The sequence below is a fragment of the Salvelinus namaycush genome, chromosome 19 (assembly GCF_016432855.1).
Source record: "Salvelinus namaycush isolate Seneca chromosome 19, SaNama_1.0, whole genome shotgun sequence".
In the NCBI taxonomy this organism is placed as follows: domain Eukaryota; kingdom Metazoa; phylum Chordata; class Actinopteri; order Salmoniformes; family Salmonidae; genus Salvelinus; species Salvelinus namaycush.
The window spans coordinates 28753134-28765386 of NC_052325.1; the positions used below are offsets into that span (position 1 = coordinate 28753134).

At 42.9% G+C, this 12253-nt stretch overlaps 1 protein-coding gene across 2 annotated transcripts; it reads left to right on the forward strand.

The window, feature by feature from the left end:
• Positions 1-1235: 1235 nt before the first annotated feature.
• LOC120064288 (guanylate-binding protein 1-like) lies at positions 1236-11803 on the forward strand. Of its 2 annotated transcripts, XM_039014743.1 has the most exons (11): positions 1236-1720; positions 2007-2230; positions 2458-2585; positions 2730-2839; positions 3293-3504; positions 4012-4254; positions 6375-6655; positions 6768-6980; positions 7215-7317; positions 10576-10700; positions 10859-11803. In XM_039014743.1, the coding sequence occupies exons 2-11, from the start codon at positions 2059-2061 to the stop codon at positions 11342-11344; spliced, it is 2073 nt and encodes a 690-aa protein (XP_038870671.1). In that variant the 5' UTR covers positions 1236-1720; positions 2007-2058; the 3' UTR covers positions 11345-11803. The 2 variants fall into 2 exon arrangements, with proteins under 2 accessions (XP_038870671.1, XP_038870672.1); XM_039014744.1 differs by lacking the exons at positions 10576-10700; positions 10859-11803 and adding an exon at positions 7607-8346 and having other exon boundaries at positions 1237-1720.
• The last annotated feature ends 450 nt before the right edge of the window (positions 11804-12253 follow it).

A 12253-nucleotide genomic window follows, 5' to 3' on the forward strand; every position in this document is an offset into this window, starting at 1 on the left:
TTGAGATGTTTTTACAACTTGGAGTCCATCTGTGGTAAATTCAATTGATTGGACATGATTTGGAAAGGCACACGCCTGTCTATATAAGGTCCCACAGTTAACAGTGCATGTCCGAGCAAAAACCAAGCCATGAGGTCAAAGGAATTGTCCATAGAGCTCAGAGACAGGATTGTGTCGAGGCACAGATCTGGGGAAGGGTACCAAAAAAAATGCTTCAGCACTGAAGGTCCCCAAGAACACAGTGGCCTCCATCATTCTTAAATGGAAGAAGTTTGGAACCACCAAAACTCTTCCTAGAGCTGCCCGCCAGGCCAAACTGATCAATTGTGTCTATTTTTTATGGTAGCTATCTAACATTGTTAGCTACATTTTCACCTGTCATTGTTAGATGGTTTGTCTGATGTTGCTAGCTACTTGTAATTTCGTTACAGTCATTGGATTGTTACAACAGATGAAAGCTGTATATCTTGTTCTGTTATTGCTAAATGAATGTGCCGCCTTAGTATTGATGCCATTGTATTCATGTTTATTATTTCCAGACCACATCTTGTATGGATAAATGGATAGTTAATTGGATAATCAAAGCTGAGTGACATGTCACAGAATTGCAAACATTTAACCTCCAATCAACATTAAAGAACCCTAAACTGAGGAACTGTCTTTCTCACCTTCTCTCTAATAGGAGTACAATCTCCATAACTTTACCTACTCAATCAGTGTATAAATTCCAGAGGCATCACCCTCTAATTCAGTCTCAATACAGTACGTTGTCATACATTTTATGTCCAGCATGTAGACTACAGAAAAGTTCACATACTGTTTCTACCATAGGCTAAATCATGTGGCAGATATAGCCTATGTCAGAAGATTTTTTCTGGTTATCTAATCAATTAATGAACCGCAAACGCCTACATTATTAAGGATGGATCAAGTATTTTTCATATAACCAGTCAACTTGCAAATCAATATGTAAAAAATAATCCTAAATGTAAGCAGTGCAAGGGAGTTTACCTCGGCAACGCTGAAGTGGGTTATTATTCAGCCTGTGGTCAGCGTTAGGATAGTAAAAGAAATAGGTGATTTATAAAAGTCCCTGCTCTGCGCAGTGATTCATTAAATGCCGCGATCACGTGCTAGTGGGAACTAGGACATTCCGAAATGTCAGACTTCCTAACTGGTTGAATCGCACGTATATAATGGTGCGTTCAAGACAACTGGGAACTCGGTAAAAAAACGAGGTCAAATCATGTCATGACTTCAGTTATCTTCATGTCGGAAAGTGGGAGCTCTAGAAAGAGGCCCGATTTCCCGATTTGGAATTCCGAGATGGAAATCAATCTCAGTCGGAGCTCGTTTTTTTCTCCAGATTTCCCAGTTTACATGAACGCACTGAAGTCGGAGATTTTAGAGCTCCGTGTTTTTTCTTCTCTCCAGTTTCTAGTTCCGACTACCACGTGAATTATTCCTAGTTGAACAATAGCTCGATAATTGGCTATTTCTATTGCATTTCCTTCCGACATTTTGAAAGATTTTGTTGATGAATTACAAAGTAGTTTGCGTCAGGTCAATCTCGTATTGGACTGGTTAAAATAAGTGAACAAAAATATAGCCTAGGCAACTTTCACTTTCTGTTTCGCAGCAAATATATAGCCAGCAGGACATTGTTCCTCTGCGATTAACCTCAGTTGGTTTAGAGAGGATTTTTGGAGGAGTCGTCTATGTAAGTAGGACCGACGAATGCTGTACCATAGCAGGAAACTATTAAATTTTTGCAGACGAATTTCATAATGAAATTGAAGCTGACATTGGACAATAATTCAACTAAATGTTGCATGCATATGGCTAAGCTGTTTCATGGTGCAGATCTTTTTAATAATGTATTTGCATAGCCTATGCAGTAGTCCTAGACTATATTCACATTGTGAGCTTAATTTATAGAAGGAATCGATAATGAACTTATATAAATAATTCACTTGAACTATATTTAATTAATACTTTTATTATAGATTGACTATTTCTGGGAGCTGTAGGCTAATCATCCTGTGAAGCTACTTGACCATGGATTCCCCAATGTGTCTGGTCGAAAACGCCGACGGGGAGCTTCATGTAGTCCCTGGTGCCATCAAGTACCTGATGGGACTGAACCAGAAAGTCGTAGTGGTGTCGGTGGTCGGGCTGTACCGCACCGGCAAGTCCTACCTCATGAACAAGCTGGCTGGAAAGAGAAAAGGTGAGACTGATGCTGAGAAACAAATTCAAATGTACAGACTGGTTTGATCATCAGCTGTACATCAATAGTCAATGCCCAATTAAATGTTTATTTTACATTTACATTTAAGTCATTTAGCAGACGCTCTTATCCAGAGCGACTTACAAATGTTCATCTGTACACTGGTTTAGAAATAAATTGTATTACATACTTTTTTTCTTAAAATGGTCTTTGAAATATTGATTTAGGTTTTGCCCTGGGAGCCACCATCCAATCCAAGACTAAAGGAATCTGGATGTGGTGTGTGCCTCACCCTGAAAAAAGAGACCACACCCTGGTGCTGCTGGATACAGAGGGGCTGGGGGATGTGGAGAAGGTGAGAGGTCAACGTTCAGTCTTTCAAATTCACATTAGTAATCCAGCACAGTGAACAAATATCTAAACACACATATATTTTAAATAATTTCATTACATTTCGCCAGATCACCAATACATGTTGCTGTTTTCATACTTGTTTCAGGGAGATTCTAAGAATGATGCCTGGATCTTCTCCTTGGCCATTCTGTTAAGCAGTACTCTGGTCTACAACAGTCGAGGGACCATCGACAATCAAGCCGTGGAGAACCTCCAGTATCCTTTAAACCAATATCTATTTCCCCATGGCAAACCTCCCCTGTTTCCTCTCCTGTTGACTTTAACAGGACAGGGGATATTTCCCCCAACCGGGCCATTTCTTGGAACTCCCTCTCATATTGAAAGTGAAAGTGCTGTATGTTTGTATATCTATTGGATGCTGAGCAAAATGTCCTTATAGACTTGGAGCAATATATTGTGTTACTGACAGCATTAATTATGTGTTTGCAGAATGTTCAATACACTGTACTTTGTTATATCCATTCCCTTAGGGGTTACTCAGTGCATGTGGACACAGTCCATTCAAAATGAAACTGAAATGACTTGTATGCTATAACTGTTGTATAGCAAGTCCTTGTACAACCGTAGCAGGCACATGTCAATGCAGACGCACAGTATTTTTTTAAACTTTGGTAGCTTTTATCAGTCAATCCTCAACCGGCCCTATAGATATGTGAGTGAGCTGACAGAGCGGATCAAGGTGAATTCTTCCAGTGCAGCTTCATCCTCTCACGATGACGAGGAAGGAGGGGACGCCCAGTTTGTGCAGTTCTTTCCGAATTTTGTGTGGGCCATCAGAGATTTCACTCTACTACTCGAGATCGACGGCAGAAACGTCACTGAAGATGAGTATCTGGAGCATTCCCTGGAGCTCAGAAAAGGTGACATTAGCACTAGCCACCACCCCAATGATCAACTGTGCACAATGTCTCTAGAATAGTGCTCCCCAAGAACATTTATACAATTGGAACAATCATTCTCACAAGAACAAAGAGGTTGAAAAACAAGAAGATTGATATTTGCTCTGACACTTGCTAAATTACACGTTCTAAAATCATTCCTATGCAAATGTATTGTAGGATTAGACTCATAATCAAACAGACTCATAAATCAAGTGACACAATTATTTTATCCAGTTTGTTTATTGGTCATAAAGTCTTCTGCCTCATGTTAATTTAAGCATATCTCTGTATATGCGTGTCTGTTAATGATTGTGTGTTTGGATGGTGAACTAAGGGCCGGTCTCCCAGACACAGATTAGGCCTCCAGACGAGATTCTTCATTGAACACACTTTTGTGTCCAGGACAAGGCCTAGTCTGTGTCTGGGAAACCAGCCCTAAAAATAGAGTAATGTCAACTGTAATGGTGAATGCTGACTATCATTCAGGTGGGGGTAAAAAGAATCTGATGTACAACCTCCCACGAGAGTGCATCCGGAACTACTTCCCCTCGCGCAAGTGCTTTGTATTCCCCACCCCTACAACTCCTGCCAACATGCCCCACCTGGATTCCATGGACGAGGCTGGCCTGTGTGGAAGCTTCCGAAAGGTTGCAGATACTTTCTGCCGCTTCATTTTCCAGGAGAGCCGTACAAAAACTGTCAAAGGGGGCCACAAAGTTACCGGGAGAAGTAAGTCAAATATCAGCAGATTCTGCACAGAGGCATTGAATGTTTCAATAAGCATTTCTCTATGGCTGGCCATGCTTTCCTCCTGGCTACCCCAACCCCGGCCAACAGCTCCGCACCCCCCGCAGCTACTTGCCCAAGCCTCCCCAGCTTCTCCTTCACCCAAATCCAGACAGCAGATGTTCTGAAAGAGCTGCAAAACCTGGACCCGTACAAATCAGCTGGGCTAGACAATCTGGACCCTCTCTTTCTAAAATTATCCGCCGTCATTGTTGCAACCCCTATTACCAGTCTGTTCAACCTCTCGTATTGTCCGAGATCCCTAAAGATTGGAAAGCTGCCGCGGTCATCCTCCTCTTCAAAGGGGGTGACACTCTAGACCCAAACTGTTACAGACCTATATCCATCTTGCCCTGCCTTTCTAAAGTCTTTGAAAGCCAAGTTAATAAACTGATCACTGACCATTTCGAATCCCACTGTACCTTCTCCGCTGTGCAGTCCGGTTTCCGAGCTGGTCACAGGTGCACCTCAGCCATGCTCAAGGTACTAAACGATATCATAACCGCCATTGATAAAAGACAGTACTGTGCAGCCGTATTCATTGACCTGGCCAAAGCTTTCGACTCTGTCTTATCAGCAGACTCAACAGCCTTGGTTTCTCAAATTACTGCCTCGCCTACTTCTCAGACAGAGTTCAGTGTGTCAAATCGGAGGGCCTGTTATCCGAACCTCTGGCAGTCTCTATGGGGATACCACAGGGTTCAATTCTCGGGCCGACTCTTTTCTCTGTATATATCAACGATGTCGCTCTTGTTGCGGGTGATTCCCTGATCCACCTCTACGCAGACGACACCATTCTGTATACATCTGGCCCTTCTTTGGACATTGTGTTAACAAACTCCAAACGAGCTTCAATGCCATACAACACTCCTTACATGGCCTCCAACTGCTCTTAAAAGCTAGTAAAACTAAATGCATGCTTTTCAACCGTTCGCTGCCCGCACCCGCCTGCCCGACTAGCATCACTACTCTGGACGGTTCTGACTTAGAATATGTGGACAACTACAAATACCTAGGTGTCTGGCTAGACTAAACTCTCCTTCCAGACTCATATTACACATCTCCAATCCAAAATGAAATCTAGAATCGGCTTCCTATTTCGCAACTAAGCCTCCTTCACTCACGCCGCCAAACATACCCTCTTAAAACTGACTATCCTACCGATCCTCGACTTCGGCAATGTCATCTATAAAATAGCCTCCAACACTCTACTTAGACTCCATCCAATTTGCTATCACAGTACCATCCGTTTTGTCACCAAAGCCCCATATACCGCCCACCACCGCGACCTGTATGCTCTCGTCGGCTGGCCCTCGCTACATATTCGTCGCCAGACCCACTGGCTTCAGGTCATCTATAAGTCTTTGCTAGGTAAAGCTCCGCCTTATCTCAGCTCACTGGTCACGATAACAACACCCACTCGTAGCACGCACTCCAGCAGGTATATCTCACTGGTCATCCCCAAAGCCAACACTTGCTTTGGCCGCCTTTCCTTCCAGTTCTCTGCTGCCAATGACTGGAACAAATTGCAAAAATTGCTGAAGCTGGAGATTTATATTTCCCTCACTAGCTTTAAACATCAGCTATCTGAGCAGCTAACCGATCGCTGCAGCTGTACATAGCCCATCTGTAAATAGCCCATCCAATCTACCTACCTCATCCCCATATTGTTTTCTGCTCTTGCACACCAGTATTTCTACTTGCACATCATCATCTGCACATCTATCACTCCAGTGTTAATTTGCTAAATTGTAATTACTTCGCTACTATGGCCTATTTATTGCCTTACCTCCTCATGCCATTTGCACACATTGTATATAGACTTTCTTTTTTTTCTATTGTGTTATTGACTGTACGCTTGTTTATTCCATGTGTAACTCTGTGTTGTTGTTTGTGTCGCACTGCTTTGCTTTATCTTGGCCAGGTCGCAGTTGTAAATGAGAACTTGTTCTCAACTAGCCTACCTGGTTAAATAAAGGTGTAATAAAAACAATGTAGCCTATGTTATTGTACCACCAAATGTATACACTTATATTTTTCTTCCCGCCTCTGTCTGATTGCAGTGCTCGGCCACTTGGTTAACACCTATGTGGAGACCATAGCCAAAGGCTCTGTGCCCTGTCTGGAGAATGCGGTGCTGGCCATGGCTCAAATTGAGAACCAGGCTGCTGTGGATGAGGGCCAGGTAGTATACCAGAGGGGCATGGAGGAGGTGAAGGCCTTATTCCCTGTGGACATGGGTCAGATTTCAGCTCATCACCTCCGCTCAGACCACCAGGCCACGCAGGCTTTCATGAAACGATCCTTCAAAGACGAAAATGGGGATTTCTTGAAAGCGTTGGCGGTAAGGGTCATCATTTCAGATCTGTGCCTGGTACAAACACTGCCTTAGTTCTTAACTCTGTCAAGGACCACTTTTTACAAATGCTTCCCTAAAACAGTCTTGACTCCTGCAGGTGGCCATTGCAAAGCACTACGCTGTCCTTCTCATTCAGAACGAGGATGCCTCAGAGAAGAAGTGTGCAGCCCTTCTGGAGAAGCTGTCTGCTCCGATGGCCCAGAAGATTAAGGAGGGGATCTACACCACACCTGGAGGATATGAGCTTTACTGCAGTCACCATGACAACATGGTGGCACAGTACCGGGCCAAGCCTGATAAAGGAGTTAGGGTAAGAATCCTTTCTAGGGCTGAAACATTCATCAAAAAATCCATATTAAACACTGGAGCTGTTCTCATCTTTCAGGCCGATCCACTTAGTTTCAATTTCGTAGATGGATTGCTGTTTCTATCAACCTCTGTTACTGTTATGATGCACATTAGCTTCCATCTGCAGCATCATACCAGAAACAGATTGCCATCAACCAATGATAAAACATGTGGCCTTTTGGGGTATTTTCTGCAGGCTGAGGAGATTCTTGAGCAGTTCCTGAGGGAGAAGAGTCTAGAGAAGAATTCCATCCTACAAGCTGACAAAAAATTGACCGAAAATGAGAAAAAGATCCACGGTAAGTCCAAAATATAGCATTGGGATGTTATTATCTGGGTCCATTCAGGTTTCTGGTTGGAGTGACTTCTCACAATCAATTGGTGATAATCTTGCACGAAGTCAACATAGATCTGGGATGTTAAGTCAACATAGATCTGGGATGTTTGAAAGAGTAATCTAAAAGTTATGGCCTACTCCAGAACATGGAAAAGATCAGGGGCTGTCTGTTGACTCCATATGAGAGAGAATATGAGTAGTCCAGAAGGTAGAGTGTTTTCCTACCTCAACTCTTCCTTTGGACCATGCAGAGGAGAAGGAGAGATCAGCTGTGCTGGAGCAGGAGAAGAAGGCTGCTGAAGAGAAACGGTTGGAGATGGAGCGCACCATGGAGGACGATCGCAGAAGCAAAGACGAGAAGTTGAAGCAGATGGAAGAGAAGACGAAGGAGGAGATGAAGCAACAGGAACGGGACTTCCACAGGGCCTTGGAGTGCAAGGTGCAGGAGCAGAAGGATCTGCTGGAGAAGGGCCACAAGGAGAAGGCTGACTTAATGAGACAGGAGATAGAGGAGTTCAAGAAGAGCAACACACCTGGGAAGGAAGGAGGTGGTTTCCTTGAGTCTACAGTCATGCCTGTTCTTCGATTTGGATTGGACGCTGCCAACACTTTCTTTCAATATAAGCTCATGAAGGGAGCTTTTATGAAGTAGAAACATTGTGTATTACCTGAGCATGTACACATTTGTTAGCTTTATCTAGCAATGTGAAGCGAAAAGTCAAGTTGATAGCCATGCTTAGTATCAGTATAAGCTTTATATGCAAGAGTGATGTATTATTTTTCTCATACAGTATATGTATTTACAGATTTGTGAAATTATCACTGTACTAGTATAGCGCTTAAATCTAGAAGCTTTAATAAAAACATTTCTAGACTATAACTAAGACTTTTCTGCAATCATAATATACACTGAACAAAAATATAAACGCAACAATTTCAAAGATTTTACTGAATTACACTTAAGGAAATCAATCAACTGAAATAAATTCATTAGGCCCTAATCTATGGATTTAACATGACTGGGAATGCAGATATGCATCTGTTGGTCACAGATACCTTAAAAAAAAGGTAGGATGTGGACCAGAAAACCAGTCAATATTTGGTGTGACCACCATTTGCCTCATGCAGCACAACGCATCTTTGCATAGAGTTGATCAGTCCATTGATTGTGGAATTGTTACGCTCGTTGATGGAAGAATTAGACCAAGGTGCAGCGTGGTAGGCGAACATCTTACTTTTATTACAAATGAACACCGAAAAAACAATAAAAGACAAAACGAACGTAAAGTTCTGCAGGCTCCACAGCAACTATACAAAATCAAGATCCCACAAACTAAGGTGGAAAAAAGGCTGCCTAAGTATGATCCCCAATCATAGACGACGATAGACAGCTGCCTCTGATTGGGAACCATACCCGGCCAACAAAGAAATAGAAAACATAGATTACCCACCCTCGTCACACCCTGACCTAACCAAATAGAGAATTAAAAGGATCTCTAAGGTCAAGGCGTGACAGGAATATTGTCCCACTCCTCTTCAATAGCTGTGTGAAGTTGCTGAATGTTGGCAGGAACTGGAACACAATGTCGATCCAGAGCATCCCAGAACTGGGACATTTTCAACTTCCAAAAATTGTGTATAGATCCTTGCGACATTGGGCCGTGCATTATCATGCTCAAACATGAGGTGATGGCCGCGGATGAATTGTAGGACAATGGGCCTCAGGATCTCGTCACAGTTTCTCTGTGCATTCAACTTGCCATCGATAAAATGCAATTGTGTTTGTTGTCCGTTGCTTATGTTGGCCCACACCATAACCCCACCGCCACCATGGGGCACTCTGTTCACAATGTTGACATCAGCAAACCGCTCGCCAACACGACACCCTACATGCTGTCTGCCATCTGCCCTGTACAGTTGAAACTGTGATTCATCCGTGAAGAGCACACTTCTCCAGCATGCCAGTGGTCATCGAAGGTGGCCAAACTGCAGTCAGGTCAAGACACTGTTGAGGACGACGAGCATGCAGATGAGCTTCCCTGAGACAGTTTGTGCAGAAAGTGGATGTGGAGGTCCTGGGCTGGTGTGGTTACATGTGGTCTGCGGTGTTGAGGCCGGTTAGACATACTGAAATGAACATTCAATTCTCTGGCAACAGCTCTGGTGGACATTCCTGCAATCAGCATGCCAATTGCATGCTCCCTCGACTTCAGACATCTATGGCATTGTGTTGTGTGACAACTGCTCATTTGAGTGGCCTTTTATTGTTCCCAGCACAAGGTGCATCTCTGTAATGATCATGCTGTTTAATCAGCTTCTTGATATGCCGCACCTGTCAGGTGGATGGATTATCTTGGCAAAGGAGAAATGCTCACTAACAGGGATGTAACACATTTGTGCCAAGAAATTTAGAGAAAGAAGCTTTTTATGTGTATGGAAAATTTCTGAGATATTTTATTTCAGCTTGTGAAATATGGGACCAACACTTTACATGTTGCGTTTCTATTTTTGTTCAGTCTTCTTTTTATGGTATTATATTCTTTGAGAATGTTGTCTATTGAAGCAAAATATGATTAATTTGGATATTATCATTTGAAGTTGTATATAAAATGCATTTCAGTTCATAAATAAATTGTTTTGAATCCACTTTGAATCTTTTAGTGTTAATGTAAGTAGTAGTAGTCTGTTACTGACTCGCATCTGGAAAACACCATGTATGCCTTTGTGGCCTGACGCACCTCTTTTTGTTATTATATATTTTTATTGAACATACAATCTACCTGCAGTGAAGCCGCTCAACATTTGCATTACATTCAGTCATCTAACAGACTCCCATCCACAGTGACCCACAATATCAACCAGGGTCCAAGCACCGCCCAAGGGCACGTCGACAGGTCTTCCACCATGTCAAAATGGGGACCTGAACCAGCCACCTATCGGCCACTGGCCCAAGCTCCCAACCGCTAACCCTCCAAGATCCCCCCACATTTTCCCGACAGATGCCTCTTAACCATCCAAGATGTCACCCCCCCAAGCCACCAACAAAATTAACAAAAGAGAAAAACAAAGGAAAACAACAATGCAAAAATGAAAGACATCAATCCTCTTACTTTTATCTCAGATACTGGGCCACATTTTGGTGTTCAAATGGTTTTCAGACCAGGAATCAATCAGTTTGCACATGAGAAATAGCCATTGGCTACTGTCTTTTCTGACACAGAGGAGCAAGAGAAGAGAGCCCTGGCTGAACAGGCAGTGAAGATGGAGGCAGAGAAACAGCACCAGTTAGAGAAACTGATCCAGGAGAGGGAGAGGAGTCATCAGGAGGGAATCTGTCAGCTAGAGGTATGTATGGACACTGGGAACCTATAGTATATCATGTCTCATAAAATTATATATTTTTAACTATAACCACAGATAGATTGTAGTAATTGAGGAAGGTAAACACAGTAGTCTTTGAGAAGATGCAGCTTGCTTGTTATGTTGTCCCTCTGTGATTCTAGGCTAAGATGGTCCAGGAGGCGAAGGAGAAGCAACAGGAGTTGGAGAGAGCGCTAGATAGCAAGCTCCATGAGCAGGAAAAGCTGATGGCTAAGGGCTTCACAGAGAAAGAGGCAGCCATGAAGGAGGAGATACAGAGCCTGAGAGAGAAGGAGGAGGCCAAGTGCGAGGAGAAGGAAGAGCAGTCTCGTAACTTCAGAGCCATAGCACAGGGTGTCATGGAGAGTGTCAGCAATGGCTTAGGTCACTACTTTAACTATAAGAAAGCCCGTGAGCAACACAAGGCGATTGTGTTCAAGGAGCAGGTCAGATTCAATCTCAAATCAGGTGCGGTTGGCAATATCCCTGATAAGGAGCGCATGACACTCAAGCAAGACAAGATGGCCACGCCCAAACTCAAAACAGGAGCAGTTGGCAACTCTAAAGACACAACTCTGCCCAAAGTCAACACAGGTACAACTGGCAAAAGCCCTGGCTCAGAGGTCTAAAGGATTCACCAGAGATTTGTCAATGGTCCAGATCAGCAGCCACCCCTTTCTCCAGTCTCATCATTAACCAGAAGTGCCCAGTAAAACTACTAGGAAATAGTGCAACAGAAAGACTGCTGTGCAACAATGGTACAATGGGGCCAAACCAGCTGTGACTTCACAGACGTCAGTTCCTCAGTTTATAACCACTGATTTCTCATTCTGATAATATTACGTCATATTTAAAAGTTATAGATTAATCTTAAAATTGGAGAGTTAAGATTTGTGTTTTGTTCTTGGATGTAGGGTAAAATAATTGAGCTTGCTGAACTTGTCGAGGTCAAATGTGTTGTTCTATACTACACATAAGGCTAGAATGGAACTGCTCATCTTCAATGCGCTTTTCACTTAATTAAGGGATGACCATTGTCATGTTTTGTAATTGTGATTGTTGTTTGAATAAACCTTGCTTCATCTCTATTCGATAACATTTCACATTTTCTCTGATAGTGTTAAGGATGACGCTAAACCTGTTTTAATGGAGATATTGATCAATGGGGAGAACTGATGAACTGAACACCACCAGCTGAATCTCTACATGGAAACATAGGCACAAACATTCACATGAAAAAGAGACCGTGTCTTTCAGTCACCTCATATAAATGTAATCAAATACAAACATGAGTACATCAACAGCAGGACAACAAGAGGAACTGTAATTATGGAATGATATGAACACATCTCTACTCAGATGATCAGTACCCAGATCAGCTTTAGGGCCAGGACGATACATGCAGGAATGATTTTCATATAAACTACTGATCTTCATTAGTCTGCTGCTTGGACACACCACGCACTTCAAGACCTGAGGGGAATGTCAGAAAGCAGGACCAAGGTGTTATCCACCTTACTTTGATAAACCGATATACT

Coding starts and splice junctions, on each gene's coding strand:
- LOC120064288 (XM_039014743.1), top strand. CDS start 2,059: ATGGATTCCCCAATGTGTCTGGTCGAAAACGCCGACGGGGAGCTTCAT. Junction 6,981..7,214: donor AGCCTGATAAAGGAGTTAGG/GTAAGAATCCTT, acceptor TATTTTCTGCAG/GCTGAGGAGATTCTTGAGCA. Junction 10,701..10,858: donor AGGGAATCTGTCAGCTAGAG/GTATGTATGGAC, acceptor CTGTGATTCTAG/GCTAAGATGGTCCAGGAGGC.